A 17225-nucleotide genomic window follows, 5' to 3' on the forward strand; every position below is an offset into this window, starting at 1 on the left:
CTGTAATCAAAATAGCTCGGCCTCTAAGCTGAATAGCGTGTTTTAAGTTGCATTGTGCACACTAAAAAGTTGTAATAAATATAGCTTATTAATGGCGCAGGCGCCATATATTTTCATATTGCTCAAAGTTCGTATCATACTAAAAATATAAAAAAGTAAGATCGTTAAAAGGTTAAAGCTCGTATATAAGAATTTGTAACTCATCTGGCAGTCATTCTGATCTCAGTTCCCAATGCTCGTATGCGTTCTACAGATCACTTGTGTATTGTCCTCGTGATTTTTTTTCTAGAAAAATCAAATACAGGATGAATAGTGCTGTATTAATATATATCATTTTTGGGAATTGTGGTTTATGTGTGATTGCTAGACTTTGGATTTTTGCATATTTACATGTTTTTTTCCTGACGTGATATTGATATGCTCTTTAAACAGAAATTCGTTTCAGATGTTTTGGGGTAAAATAGCAGAGTTTTATAGTGCATATATTTGCATATTTCGGAGGTTAGTGCATGTTTATGTCGTTACTGCATATAAATGCATTTTTAAAGGAACGACCAAATTGATAATTTTTAACGTCCAAGAACTTTCCTCATAAATGGAATTTAAAGTTTCTAATATAAATAGACTCGAGATCTTGAAATGATTCATTTTTGTCGGTTTAGAATATCTTCCAAGGTCATGTGAAAAGAGAGTAGAAAGGAATGAGTGATTCATCCTCCCTGCAATGATGTATAACTGCCACCTTTTCGGAAGAAGATATAAATAACGGTGTCAAATCACCTACAACAAAATTTCCATGTTACACATCCAGGAAGTTAAAGTTGCTACTGTTGTGTGTGTGTGTGTGTGTGTGTGTGTATGTCGACTTGAAATTGTGTTGTCCTGGGGCAGTATAAGAATATCAAAAGAAATATCTGGGTCCGTTTAGCTGTACTACGACATCTTCAAATTTGAATTTAACTAGCTCAGAATCTTATCCAATTTTTTGCCAATTTTTGTCCAGCCAAGAAAAAAAATGTACCATTGAAATTAACAAGAGAGGGTCATTTAAAAATTTGGCCACTTGAATCACCTGTAGTGAGACATTTTCAAATTCGAATTTCAACTATCTTGGTGGTATAAAAATCTACAAAAAATAGGGAAAATTTTTAGCTAGTTAGAATTTGAATTTAAAGATGTCATACTACTGGTGATCATTTGAAAATTTTGAAATGGCCCTCCTTTGTTAATTTGAATGGTAGAATTTTTTTGATGGTACAAAAATGTAGGGAAATTGGACAAAATTCTGAGCTAATTAAATTTCGAATTTGAAGATGTCGCACTACAGGTAATCGAAGTGGCCAATTTTTGAAATGACGCTCCCTCGTTTAGTTTAATAGTACAAAATGTTTTGTTGGTGGTACATGAATGCAAAAAAATTGAACAAAATTTTAAGCTTGTTAAAATTCGAATTTAAAATGTCGCAATACAGGTGATCGATGTGGCCAAATTTTGAAATGACCCTCCGTCGTTTATTTGAATGGCGTAACAGTTTTTCTTGGTTGGACAAAAATGTACAAAAATTGGACAAAATTCTGAGCTAGTTAGAATTCGAATTTGAAGATGTTACACTATGAGTGATAGAAATGGCCGAAATTTTGAAATGGTCCACACTCATTTATTTGAATGGTACAATTTTTTTTTCGTAGGTGGACAAAAATGGACAAAATTCTTAGCTAATTAAAATTCGAATTTGAAGATGTCGCACTATGAATGGTAGGAGTGGCCAAAATTTTAAAATCACCCTCCCTCTTTTATTTGAATGGTACAATTTTTTCTTGGGTGTACAAAAATTGGACAAAATTCTGAGATAGTTAAAATTCGAATTTGAAGATGTCGCACTACATGTGATCGAAGTGGCCGAAATTTTGAAATGGCCCTTCTTTGTTAATTTGAATGGTACAATTTTTGGGGGGGTGAACGAAAATGGACAAAGATGCACTACAACTAAATGGGCCCGAAAAATTTTCTGGAAGTTATCTTCTGAAACAATGGTTTGAAGTTGAGAGACATTAACAATTCAAAAATAAAATATATTTTGCAAAGTGTATGCTAAACAAGGAATATTTTCAAAGTAACCAAGCTTGTTTTCAGAAGATGACATTTCTATATTGTTCGACAGCAAAAGCTCAGCAGTGCTCTATCGTTTATCCTTATATTTTCATAGCAGTTTCAAGTCTGGTAAGGAGTTTGTACAATTATGAAACAACCCAGATGAGGCTTTTTTTATGTTCGACAGAGTTCATCCCAAAGAAACCGTTGAAAAATGTATTTCGGGAAAGAATGAACAACCATTTTGAAAATGAGCTCTAAATTTTTAAAAATATTTCCTTTACAAAGTATAAAACTTGTTGCAGCAATTACTTGCTGAGATAAGGAGATAAGTTCACAAGTTCTCCTTTAAGGAGTTTATGAGAGTATTTAAGTATAACTTGTGTTACTTTGATACGCACCTCGGTCTTTCGAAACAGACTTTCCTACTAAGTCTTCTGTTATGTTTTCGATAACTTTACCTTCTTCCCATCCATGCTCCATGTCTCGCTAAAATCACTTTATTAAATTTAAGGTATCAATATTATACATTGTAAATTATTGCTGTTTGAAATGGACAATGTTACGCTAGAAGAAAATATTCTAGGATTTACACACAATTGGATACAAAAACTAAATTCAAGTTGATTTATTTTGTTTTAAATAAGATCATACGTTTTTTGAATACAGGCTTTTAACACAGTAAAAACCGCCTTCAACAGGCCCCTTTTAAGCGGAAATATTTCACGTTCCCATGAATTTTAAGGTTAAAAAAATGTGTTAAATTCTCTTGATTAGGGGGAATCTGTGTTGCGAACAACGAATGTTAAAATATACTTTTTAACGGAAATTTTCAAGTTTCAGAATGCAGCGTTCAGAAAAAGTTTAGACATTCTGTGAGAGATTAGGTATATGAACTACGTTGTCTGTAAAGGTCTTCGTTTTCTTGTAACCCTACTTACACATTTAACCTTTAGTCAGGGGTGTAGCCAAGGGGGGCCCATCGGGGCCGGGCCCCCCCAAATGGTTTCCTGCCCCCCCAAATGACCAACTTTTAAAACATCATAGTAAAATTATCTCGCTTCTTTCATTTAAAAGTAACAAAGTTTATTGACAATTAATAATTTATGGGAAAATAGTATGGAGAAATATTGTTTTTCCATACCGATCGAAAAATAGTATAGTATCTCTTCCTTATACTGATCGAAAAATAGGATACTTTTTGTGACAGCAGATTACACAATTTACTGCGATTTATATTTGATAGTTTGAAGACAAAACGTTTTAAGAAGGTACTACAAATACCGCCACAAATCAAAGGTACTAAACTGATTTGTAAGTACAGTATATTTTATATGCTTTAACAAGTGTTTTAAAAGACATAGAGGATAGAAAATTTGGTGAGAAACAATGCTTTTATTCAATTTGGATTTCATTCGTTCTCTCTTTTATTTCTACCCAGTGTAATAAAGTAATTATGTTTTTTTTAGTCACGAATAATAAATAAATATATTTGTCAGGAAACAGTAAAGAAATTAAGTGAAATTTCAAAGAAAATCAATCTTGTGTAAATAGGTTCTGTATACAAGGTCTTAAATTTAAATATGAAGGTAACCAAGAAAAGTTTTGTTGCTTTTTCACCCACCACCTTCGAACATCGATATGCCACCTAACCTGGAAGATGAAAAATTGTCCCCATCAGCATCGACGACCTTCTGAAAACGTTCTGGAAGGCCATGGAATCCATCGCTTTAGAACGTGGTGGGCCGTGAAACGAAGAAAGTATCAGGTGCATTTTGGACTTTTACTAGGGATTTGAACTGACGTCCTCTAATGTGACTGTCCAAAGAATGGAACAGATGATAATCGGACGGTGCAATACCCGGGGAATATAGTGGTTGCAATATTGTTTCCCATCCAAGGCGAAAAATGGTGTCCTGAGTCATTCTAGCCACGTGGGACTTAGCGTTGTCCCGTAAACGAGGACCCATTTGCAATTCAGAAGTAATGGCTCCAGAGTTTTGAGTTTTTGTTGAGCACAGCTCAACTGCTGACATTACACAGTTGCATTGATACTCTGACCAGCTGGTAGCAGTTCCCGATGCACGATGCACCAAACACACAGAAGGACCTTCTTCTGGTACAGTGCTAGTTTCGGCTGTTTTGAAATCGGTTCATGGGATACTAACCAATGATGACGACGCCGTGGAGCTTCGTATAGAACCCACTTTTTATCACATGTCAACACCCTGTCCAGAAATGGCTCCGAAACAGTAAATAAACACAGGCGACTGCCGCGTTGCCTTCTGGCCCGGAGTCAAAATATGAGAGACCCATCGACCCAACTTGTAGTGCTTCACAAGTTGATGGATGTGCGGCTGAATGGTTTCTCCACACACTGAATTGTAGTCCCAGTTCCTCTTTGTACATGTGTTGGTCTTCTGGCACGTGGTGTTTTCGGGTGTTTCGTCATCGTCCTTAAACTTGTTAAACCATCGCTGCAATGTCCGCGTCATCACGACACCCTGACCAAAGGCCTGGCATATCTTCTGTCCCTCTACAGCGGCGTTTGACCTCCACTTGAACTCGTTCAGCATACATGCTCCTATGACGCTCTGTGGAAGTCCCATGTTCCCTCTGTCTTTACGCAAGTTCACGGTGTGTCTGAATTGCCACAACCAGGTAGTATGTTGGATATACCCACAACAACAACTGACGTTCGTCTTATCTCCACTTGCATTCAACTCACGATGTGAGATCCAATTGAACACAGACTTCCACGAAAAGGGACAGAACTTTCTTGTTTACCTTTATAGTTATGCATAAAAAGTATAACGTTTGGTCCCGGGCAGTAGTTCTTGATTAAGCATAATAAAAACTATATTGAATATAATTTATGCATAATAATAATAATAATAATAATAATAATAATAATAATAATAATAATAATAATAATAATAATAATAATAATAATAATAATAATAATAATAATAAGAAGAAGAAGAAGAAGAAGAATAAGCTAAAATAGTGTTTTTAGTTTTGCAGACTAGCAGCAACACATTTTTTTGGCTTTGTACATTGTAGCTGGCCCCCCCTCAAAAACGACGGGCCCCCCCTACACAAACCTGCTGGCTACACCCCTGCCTTTAGTCCAAAACTATTTAAGGTACTAGATACCGTTCTACTTTTTGAACGAAATGTAATTTACATAGTAATTTCCAAATACCAATAAGTCATTCTCTAGTTGGTCTAGAGACATGGAACAAAGAGCATAATATACACAATAGATCAAAATGGAGCCAAAAGTAGAGGGAGGAGCGCTGAAAAGGGCATAGCATCTACTTTCTGTTTTGGCCTTTCGAACCGTATGTAGGCTTTTTTTTTTTTTTTTTTTGTTCACTGTAAGCTTTATGTGTATTAATTCATAGCCTAAATAAATACTGTAATTGAATTCGGTAAGCCTATGTACATCATTTTATTTTATCTCACTATGTCCATTATGTACCTTATTTTCTTATGCGGAGATCTATCTTCGTTAGCTTTAAAACCTTTAATGGAGATTTTTGGGAGTCCTGAACAATTACGATAGGCAGGTTTTACTATATGCTTATGTCAGAAATGTTTATTTACTTCTCTGCTCATTCTTTTTATTTGTAAATTTATATATATATATATATATATATATATATATATATATATATATATATATATGTATATATATATATATAAAAGAGAACGCACAAATCCTTTGTTACCTCATCACGCTAATACGGCTGAACCAATTTCTTTTATTTTTGGGGGGTTATTAGGATTTGGACCCTAGATGGTTTTTATCATATCACTTTAATTTTTAATTACCAGTGTCTTGAGATAATTGACCATTCAAGTGTCCATAACGTACAAATCCTTTGTTAGTTCATCATAGGTAAAAATAAACGTATTTATATGCAACCCGCATGACCGTGTAACTCGGCGGGTTAACATAAATGACAGGCGATATAATGTTAACATTTACTGCAATCTACTATGGTTTTTATCATATCACTTGAAAGCGAAAACTTCCGGGGTGACCGCAGCGAAGCGGGGCGGGTTAACATAAATGACAGGCGATATAATGTTAACATTTAATGCAATCTTCTATGGTTTTTATCATATCACTTGAAAGCGAAAAAGTAAAAATTATCTAAGTAACAAAGTTTATTGCGTTCCGGGGTGACCGCAGCGAAGCGGGGTGAACGCTGCTAGTATATATATATATATATATATATATATATATATATATATATATATATATATATATATATATGTTATATAAGTAGATGTATTTTGATTTCATGTACTGACTGTAAGCTGTTTAAACCCGAAGATACTAAATGTATTCAAGAAGCCGTGAACGCTTGCGGAGCTGAAAACATTAAAATCAAACTTGCGTTTATCAATAATCATTTCAGTTCAATTTTAAAGATCATAACGAGATTAGAAGAGCGATGATTAGGACTTCGTACTGCATTTGAAATGTTCGATTGAATAACGACACAGACGCCACCAAGACCAATCAGACAAACATTTTTTCGAAATCACAGTCAACGCGAGAAATCCTGGCATAAAATTCTTGTCCAATGTAAATAAAGTGTTCCTGGGAACAACGACGCAAGAATTTCAGATTTATCGGCAAGTAACATCGCTTCTTTGAAATACTGTCCCGTGACGCGGAAGGAACATTTTCGATGTACAGTAATGTTTTGACTGATAAATGGAGGTTTTTGCCAGAAAACATCGAAAACTACATAGTTGTGTATTGTAGCATGAATGCATCATAGTTATACACAAGTATATGTAGTTCAAGCAATACAACTTTTTCTCTAAAGATAATAAAAATAGGAAAAAGGGAATAAAAGGGGCTGAAAAATCAATCAAAAAGGTGCTAAAAAGGTGATAATAGGATATCTTTATTAAGTGCTATAGTATACAGTTACATGCATATTCTTTATTCATTTTAAAAGCAAATATTTTCAAAATCTTGGCTCTAAACATTTCACATAAATTGCAAAATTGTTTTATTTAATCTCAAGTAACATCGCTTCTTTGAAATACTGTCCTGTGACGCGGAAGGAACATTTTCGATGTACAGTAATGTTTTGACTGATAAATGGAGGTTTTTGCCAGAAAACATCGAAAACTACATAGTTGTGTATTGTAGCATGAATGCATCATAGTTATACACAAGTATATGTAGTTCAAGCAATACAACTTTTTCTCTAAAGATAATAAAATTCCTCATTTAACTTTAGCTTTTGATTGGTGCATATTTATAATTTTTAGTGCATATTTGCAGATTTTTAGTGCATATTTTCATGATTTTTAGCGCATATTTGCATGCATATTTTGCCGTCTTTTAGTGCATATCGATCCGAAGTCTAGTGATTGCATATGAACTGAAGTACTCGCAAGATTAATTATTGTGTGCCTGTTAAGTGTGAAGTGGAGTATGAGCATAGATGGATTTATCATTAGACCTGAACTAGGGGCGCGCGTTATACAAAAATGTAATAAACAAGACGAAAAAATCCGGTAAAACTTGAATAATAGTGATAATAATTAATGGCCGGATTTTAAGATGCAAAAATATGGTAGGAAAAAGGGAATAAAAGGGGCTGAAAAATCAATCAAAAAGGTGCTAAAAAGGTGATAATAGGATATCTTTATTAAGTGCTATAGTATACAGTTACATGCATATTCTTTATTCATTTTAAAAGCAAATATATTCAAAATCTTGGCTCTAAACATTTCACACAAATTGCAAAATTGTTTTATTTAATCTCAAACTTGTACAGCACTCAACATTCTTGTAGTAAAATTGTGGTTAAAACTAGCTCGGTACTTAAAAAAAAAATTGTAGCTTAAAAAATCGTTACATACTACTGGGTTTTCAGAAACTGGTTACACTTGATTATGCACAACATGTCTATGTTTTCGAATGTTAGTTTCTGTCGCTTGGAGCTCAGGAGATTCTTGTATGCGGAGAAACTTCGCTCAATTTGAAAGGAAACCAGTGTGCAGATCTTGTAAGCACACGGAAAGGAAATTCAGTTGACGTCGCAAAGGTTTCTACGTTCCGATTGTTTCGTAAATTCAATTCAAATTTCTCCCTAGCAAATCCGTCAAGATGAAGTCTAAATTTATGGAATATTATGTGTAAACCAGATTGAAAATAAAACATATTGTTTTGTCCATTTGAAAAAAAAAGATAGAAGAAAGGGGCAATAAAGGTGCTGAAGGTTAAAAAAAGTAAAAAAAGGGGGAAATCTTATTAATCTTACAAAAAATGTACAACATTTACGAAAAAGATGGAACAAGGTGTGTTCATTTCAGTTCGTTTCATGCTCGGAAATACATATTTTGAACTTTGGTTATTATAACAACTACATTTTTAGAAAAGGTGCTGCACCTTAAAATCCACTCTCTAATTATACTATTTAAAGTCATAGTAAACACCCTCCAAATACATAGTAATTCATTGAATGAGTCTATTGGTTTCAATCATTGGAGGCTGAAGTTGAGTAGATTTTGATTTGAAGTTATCGTCCCTTTCAGCAGTGAGGCTATATGAGACGTGGTCATGGGATTCAAACAGCGTAACATGGGATTCGAATATATTAGCTTCTGCCGGGAATCGAACCCAGATCTCCCTATCAAACGCGCGTTCGCTATTCACATAACTACGAGGAAGTAGGGGTGTTCGATAAGGCTGAAGACCTATCGAACTTCGGGAGTGAAAATTTATCGAGTTGTCATCGGTTACTCGAAACCGTTTGAGTATTTGAAATTATCGAAGTTTCGGGTATTATCGAAATTTCGAGTATTATCGAAGTTTCGGGTATTATCGACATTTTGAGTATTATCGAAGTTTCGGGTATTATCAACGTTTCGAGTATTATCGAAATTTCGAGTATTATCGAAGTTTCGGGTATTATCAAAAATAGTAATGAACAGTTCGGTTCCTTCACCTCTCCAATGATTTCTTCTTGCATCCAAACTAGTCAAACAGTTTTTTACATCTGATAAGTTATTGCAAAGTTGTATTTGTCGAAATCACATGTAAAATTATTTTTCTGCCTGCCCCGTTATTGGCGCAATCGGCAATGTGACTATTAGTAGACTAATATTGTCTTGGATTCCAATTCCATTCGGGTGATGCATGTTTTCTCTTCCTCTTCCTCTCTTCTGACAGACTGCTTAAACCTTGTACAGATCTGTGGGGAAAAAAACTTTTCCTTCACTACATTGCTAAGGAGAGAAGTTTTAAAATGAACACTCTGCATATATGTAATACATATTATATACAATTATGATAACCTCGAATACATCGTTTCTTTCGAACACTCGGATAATCCCGAACTTTTCTAAATATTCAAGCGACTCGACAAATGCGATCATATTGATATATTTCTGTATTTTCTGCTTTCAAACAATCCGAGATTCTCGAACAGTTCGAGTGTCTCGAAGTTGTATAATGTTTCTTACATTTCGAGTGCCTCGAACACTTCGAGAGTCCCGAACATTTCGGGAGTCTCGATCATTTTGAGAGTCTGGAACATTTCGAGAGTCTCGAACATTTTGGGAGTCTCGATCATTTCGAGAGTCTCGAACATTTCGAGAGTCTCAAACATTTCGGGAGTCTCGAAAGTTCGATAATTCGATAAAATTAAAATTCTTTATCGATGAAACGGTTTTGAAATTTAATCGGATTGTTATCGATTACTCGATTATCGGAACTGCCCTACGAGGAAGCTCTAAAGTTGGGTGATATTTTAACATCTTACTTCCAGTATAAGGATGGGCGAGGCTCTGCAAAGTACTCCTGACATTTTATCAAGGTACCAAAATTTGTTAAAATTTATAGATACAAAAATGTTAGAATAAAGGTATACATAAATAAGTTTATATTTTGTTTTCTATTGTGTTAAAATTTTGTATGTTCGAGTGAGGGACGGCAAACACTTTTCAGTCTAGAGACGGGAAATCATTAAATCCGACTCAGCATGGGTGACGATTATAGGGGCTAGTAATAAGTAAATTACAAATATATAATAATTACAAATAGGAAGCAAACGTATTGTTCTTTTCTTAAAAATGAAGTAAAGAAAGGTTTTGTCTCGTATGAGATTCATTTTGGTAGTAGTTCTTTCACCAAAATGCAACAGAATCTCTGTCAGAATTTACTGGGATAAGAATCTTTGTTTAAAGAATCTTTTTCCTTATTCTGGATATTGTTAAATTATGCGTTCGTATTCATAAATTTAAACTTTATTTTATTCATAATCACGTATAGATAAATACATCTTTTATGGTACGTTGATTTATTTTGTATAACATGTTGGAAATTGGACAAAACATTCATTGCAACTACAAAATAACGTTCCTAATATCATTACAATACTTCAGGTTCCTAATATCATTACAATTACAATAATACAATAATCATTACAATACAATAAATAATATTTTACTTGCGTAATTGTAATCCTATTTGTAGTTACAAATAATAATAAGTGTTACAACTAATACTTACAATTAAGATATTATTTGTAACACATAGACTCAAATCTAACTTGTGCACATAAATTCATGAAGTTTCGTTTAGTAATCTTTTTAATTTAGGGAACACGACTGATTTAGCATTCATTTATATGAATTCCGTATAAAAGATACAAATATCGGTTTAAACTATTGTCCGCGTTAACATTAACTGAATTTACTAGTAGGAATATAGCTTAGTACGAGACGTATTGCAATAAACAAATTAAATATTTTAACTCGAGTTATTTACATGTACATAAGTGATAGAACTACAGAGTGATGCTTTTATCAGTAAAGGTTGCTGAAGTATTCCAATGATATTATGAACGTTACAAGTACCATCTGTGAACTTTCTTTCAGTAAATTCTAGTACGTAATCTAAGTAGTTAGAAATTACATTGTTATTTGCTAATTTCATTTAATTCACTAATAAGCTAATGAATTAGATTACAATCTTTTCTACTTTTTTGCTAACAGACATGGTATTAATATCACAGAACACAGCATTTTACACGTGTTCTTTCAGCAAGTTGGAATAACACGATACAGGAGAGATGTGATTTATGCCTGGAATGACGTCCTTGGTAAGATTTTTAAATTATTTTTTAAACACATATTTGAATCATAAATACGAACAGTTTAGTATGGTTAGTACTAAAACACATGATGTGAAAGGTATTTATTTTCGTCGTATGAACATTGGACTACATGATTACACGCACAGCTGTTTCCAGGATAAATTTAATTTCTCCAGGTAGAGAATTAAAAACTACGTAAAGTCAATTTGATCTTCATTAGTTACAACTAGCTGCGAAAATCCAGCTTTTGGGGAGACAGAGATTTCCCTCCATAAAAACGGGCTTTTACAAAACAGAAATTTAAGCTTTTTTGACATACATGATTTTCCTATTCAAATATTACCATTGATTTCTTGTAGTGGATCCTACAATTAAAAAGTACATTTACAACTTTCATCACTTATGAGTTCTATGTCCAGTCCGGGATTGGCTATCTTTACTGACTTTCAAAATGACATTTCATTGGTTGCCAGGAAGTGTAAATTATGCAATCCAGCATGGCACAACAGGCATGTTGGTAGCTTGACTACCTTACAATGTGCTTGAAAGTTATACTATACTTTTTGATATGCGTTTTACTAGTTCCTAAACTCAAATTAGGAGACTAGGAAAATATATCCCAAATCAAGAAAGAATCAATTTTTGTCTTGGTATAAAATTTGGTTTAGGTATTGTTTTCCGTTCGGGATACACTTTATTGGGAGCTTCAGATATTATATTAGAAATTAATGTAAGTTCAGTTTACAAAGTTAGGCATTAAACTTGTGCTTTAGGTACGATGTTCGTTTAATAGTAGTGAAAGCACATTATTTGTAGAAGTTACTCTTTCTTTACTGTTCTGTCGTATCAACGCAGTTCATATAGGAAACTTGGATTTAGCGTCTTAAGCTTCTTTCACTCAATAAATGCTCTGTATAAAGTAGGTAGATAAATTTGTTCCACGTACCCTCCTTCATAAAATGCGTCTTTAGCTCGAAAGAAGTTATTAATTGAAGTTCTAGTTATGCATAATGTATAAATAACAACTTTGTAACAATTCGTCTAAATACTACCCTTTAAGAAGAGTTATTAGTAACTTTATTGTAATAAAATTTCACTAAAACATTTTTTTGTCATTAAACATTACTTTGATAGCTCTGTAAACAATTCGTTCGAACTACAAAATCAATTTCCTCATTTCTTTCATATTAAGTGTCCATCTTGATTACTGAACTTCTCACTGGGTCATAGTGGCTCAATGGTAGAGCGCTTACCTCTGGTGCGTGGGGTCCTGGTTAGATCTCCGGCCAATTAAGTTTGCCGTGGACAACATCGTGTCCGTTGGTTTCTCGGGGGTACTCCCGTTTCCTCCTACATTCTCATCCCATCAATTGAAATATTTGAGGATTAGGAGAACAATTCACACATTTGATCCTGCAGTTAGGCCGTCTATAATCTAAAATTGAAAATTTTCTGCTTCCTCCGTGCTGTGGAGCAGGCCTATTTTGATGCATGTATATCTCACTGATTTCATACAAAAATGGCACGAAATTTGGCAACAATGACAATTGCATTAGGTTTCGCTACTAAACAGTAATATGCTGTAACATTGTTTACTTTGCACAAATTTTCTTTCGCGATTTAAAAAATGAGGATAAGAAATGAAAACAATGCGCTTTGACCTCTTGGCCTTTACGGATATTTCATGTTGAACTCAACAATTTTTCTCTCCGTGCGTGGCATCTTTCTCCCCCACAAAGAGTTTATATGTGCGTGAACACCTTTCCTTGTGCTACACCTTGCGTTCTGTAATACTACCATTGGTTCCACATTTTATGTGTATAGGGGAGAGGCGGGTACATTGGTACGATTTTTACTTACCCGAGATTTTAGAACATACCGTCAGCTTGAGAAACATGATTTTTTTCCTACTTAAACTGTGATTCTTTAGCTACATTTACAATGTACAATATTGTTTCTACTAACATCCTACCTGGAGTAAATTACGTTTTACGAAAGGTCTGCAATCTGTACAAATCTTCCCCATGTAGGGGCAGATTGGTACGAGCAAAGTGAAATACCACACAGACTTTTTGATAATAGAGATAATGTAATTTTTTGTTTTATTTTCCATGAGTATTTCAACAATAGATTTAAGGACCTACAGCAGCAAAAATTCAAAATAAAAACATGTTTCATAAGAAGAATGTGAAGATTTGTAAGAATCTTTAGTAATTCAACAGATCTAGTTCAACCTGTTACAAAATAAATAAATAAATAAAATAAATAAAATAAAATAAAATAAAATAAATAAGTAAATAAAAAATAAAAAAATAAAATTAAGAGTCCAATGCTTCCTTGTGTTCTTATCAAAATTTAGAAGTTCCGCAAGCTATTTACAAAGATAAAAACGTACTATAAATGAGGTTCTCTCTCTATAAGGAAAAATAGAAGTAAATAATCCAAGGGCTATCTACAATTTAAAAATTTTGAAATCATTCATACCTCAACTACTAACTGGAAAATATATAATACTTTTAGTTCGAGCGGTACCAATTGTCTCCAAAAGAGGCGGAGCTATGTTATTATAAAGGTAACCAAGAAAGATCTGTCGCTTTTCCACCCACAACTTTCGATAATCAATATGTCACCTAAGACGTACGTGGAAGATCAAAAAATAGTCCCATCAGTATCGACGACCTTCTGCCAATGTTCCTGAAGGCCATGGATTCCATCGCGGTAGAACAGGTGAAAATCAGATAGTGCAATGTCGGAGAGTATGGCGGATGCAGTAGTGTTTCCCATCCAAGGCATAGAATGGTGTCCCGGGTCATCCTAGCTATTTGAGTTAGCTTGTCCAGAGTTTTGAGTTATTCTTGAATACAAACCAACTGCTGACAGTACACAGTTGAATTGATGCTCTGACCAGCTGGTAGCAGTTACCGATGCACGATGCCACGAGCATTCCACGAAAGACACAGGAGGATCTTCTTCTGGTGCAGTGCTGGTTTCGGCTGTTTTGAACCCGTTCATGGAGTGCTAACCAATTATGACGGTACCGTGGAGCTTTGTACAGGACCCACTTCTCATCATATGTCAACATCCTGTCCAGAAATTGCTTTTTCCTCAAACAAGCTAGCAAAGAAACAGAGGTGTCTGCTCGCGTTGCCTTCTGCCCCGGATTCAATCATGTGGTACCCATCGACCCAACTTGTAGTGCTTCCCAAGTTGATGGAGGTGTTGCCGAACGGTTTCTTCACTCACACTGAATTGTAGTCTCAGTTCCTCACATGTCTGGCTACTGTTTGCCTAATTGCTGCTTGAAGATCTTCATTTTGTACATGTGTTGGTCTTTCGGCACGTGGTGCGTCTTCCAGTGTTTCGTCACCGTCTTTAAACTTGTTAAACCGCCTTTGCACTGTCCGCATAGTCACGACACCCTCACCAAAGGCCTAGCATATCTTCTGCCTTGCTACAGCGGTGTTTGACCCCACTTTGAACTTGTACACCATACTTGCCCTTAGGGCTTTCTGTGGAGGTCCCATTTTCACTACGTCCTTACGCAAGTTCATTGTGTAACTGAACTGCCACAATCAGGTAGTATTTTGGGTATATCCACACCAACAACTGACCTTCGCCTTATCTCCATTCGTATTCAACTTACAGTGTGAGGGCCAGTTGAACACAGACCTCCACAAGAAAACGACAGAACTTTCTTGGTTACCTTTATAATATTAAAGTTTCAAGAACTTCGACGAATAACTTTCAAATATGTTGCTGAAAATCGAATAAATATGACGCTTACTATACGCTGGCTTTTAGCGTCCATGTACAAATATATATTTGAGGTTGATTTTGTGAGACATGTGCCTTTTAAAATCACACATGTTATGACCTGGGGGAAAGAATCTTAACATTTTTGCTGTCATGGCTTCTAAATGGTTAAACAATTTTCCATTCGAAAGCTTGTGTACCTATCGGCTATACCTATAGTTTCGGAAAGTCGGAAATATAATAAAAGGAAAGTTTTCTATATTATTTTGGTTATCTTTATGCTTTGATTACGGAAGTCAAGTGATCATACATGAGATAGCCTATAGGCCTATTATTAGTAACTTTTTCTACTTGATGTTAATCACAATGAAAACTGTGATACGTGAGAAATGCACAAAGAGTAGTCTACCTTCATAATTACAAATAGAAGGGGTAGATTGGTACAGAGAGGTGGGGGCACGTTGATTCGTACCAATCCACCCCACACGCATGAGTACTAATGTGCCCCAACTAAACTTCAGGATCATTAATTCCTATAACTGAAAAATTAATCCACGCAGGGCAATTTAACATAAATGAAATTATTTGTAAAGAATTACACTTTCATGCGACATTCATAAGTTTTCAAAAACACTGGTGCTTATTACAAATGTAAGCTTACAAAAACACAAGTGAAAACTTACTTTTTCTCTAAGAAATCGAGTTTTTTTTTCTGCACAGAGGAAAGAACGCTGCGTCCATCCAACAACTGTGCCTCACGATGTTCGTTTTCCACCAATGTTGCCAACACCAAACTGTTGTCCATTTACCTCTTCACCGTGGAAAAATATCTACCTCGTACATATGTGCCCCGTGTACCAATGCCCCCCCCTCTCTCCTAAACGGAAAATGAAAGACATTTTGATGTTTAAGACAACATATAAGACATGCCATAAAAAAAGAACAATCAAATATCAACTAAATAGACCTAACGAAATGATTTTCAACCATAGTGTGTCTCACAAATTTGAAATATTTTTCTTCTTTTTACGGAAAGATTAATTCATCGTAGAACTGCCGATGAAATATATTTTCCATAATTGAAAACAAAAACTAATAAATTATTTATCATTCTGAGAATACAGTAGCTCTCATAATAGCGTCGGTTTCAAATCTCTATCTTCAGTGGCATCCCTCGCAAATATCAATATACAGTTTTTATCCTTCATATTTACCATACCAGTAGAGCGCAACATCTATCTCTTTGAGGTCCTCAGACTTTGATTCAATACCTTCTCTGTGTTTGAAATGTCTACATCACTACTACCTTCGAATCTATTGAGAATTGGACTCATGTTTTGTTCTTCATTATGATCTTTTACTCAGAATAATGTATAAGTGTACTATTACTCATTAAAATCAGAACTCACAGCTACTTAATTCAACTAATCCTCTATCCTTATTCAGTAACATAAGATATTTTAATCATTTTTAATTTTCTCTAGGTAGATGATACAATTTTACATTTTAAAAAAATGTTTTATTACTTTTCTTATTTTTTTTTTATTACAGCATCGTTTGGAGGTATATGTAGTCTGTGCATTGGTTGTAGTCTACTAAGTGGATTTGAACTGGTTTACTTTTTCTCTCTCCGACTCTACTTATCGTGGACAGGCAAGCATTCCTCTAGAAATAAACAAACTGTATTCCCTGCAAAAGTAAAAGTACCCTTAAGAGTGTGTCCAGGTTATCAGCAGACAACTAAAAGGCGTTGTACGTCACAAAATTGGATGGAATAAATATATGTTGTGTGTACAATACTTAAAACATGTTGCTAATAGAGAAATAATACTGTAAATAAGGATCACGACAGGATAGAAAGAAAAGACACACCCATCTGACTCTTGACAGAACTTCATTCCCATCAGTAAATAAACCTGTTTCAAGATGACGACTTGAAACTAAGAATTTAAGTGGACGAATAAAAATACAGGTTTGTTCTTGTTAACCGTATGTAGAAATAGACAAAATTCCTGAAAGAATAGTGGACATTAGTTGTTTTAACATGACTGTACATTGTATCATATATGTAGCGTGCCGAAAAATAATGCCACTAGGCATCTACGCCCAGATTAAGTAGATGCTTTATATAATCTAGTTAATGATTCAAATGTTATTATTTTCATTACTGTTTTTGACAGTTTAAAAAATGAGCGTTCTCTCCTTGTAAGGTAAAGTTAGATAAATCCAGTGGTATATAGCCTA

The 17225-nt window shown here is 34.5% G+C and overlaps 1 protein-coding gene across 1 annotated transcript in view; it reads left to right on the top strand.

The window, feature by feature from the left end:
* Positions 1 to 16979, top strand: part of LOC145681512 (sodium channel protein Nach-like) — a 38538-nt gene extending 21559 nt beyond the window's left edge. The window contains exons 5-6 of the mRNA XM_081753158.1: positions 11128 to 11234; positions 16533 to 16979. Of these exons, the coding sequence (XP_081609284.1) occupies positions 11128 to 11234; positions 16533 to 16759 (334 nt within the window). The 3' untranslated portion in view covers positions 16760 to 16979. The remainder of the gene's footprint in view (positions 1 to 11127; positions 11235 to 16532) is intronic.
* The last annotated feature ends 246 nt before the right edge of the window (positions 16980 to 17225 follow it).

This window comes from Thermobia domestica, chromosome 3, assembly GCF_964235325.1.
Source record: "Thermobia domestica chromosome 3, izTheDome1.hap1.1, whole genome shotgun sequence".
Classification (NCBI taxonomy): domain Eukaryota; kingdom Metazoa; phylum Arthropoda; class Insecta; order Zygentoma; family Lepismatidae; genus Thermobia; species Thermobia domestica.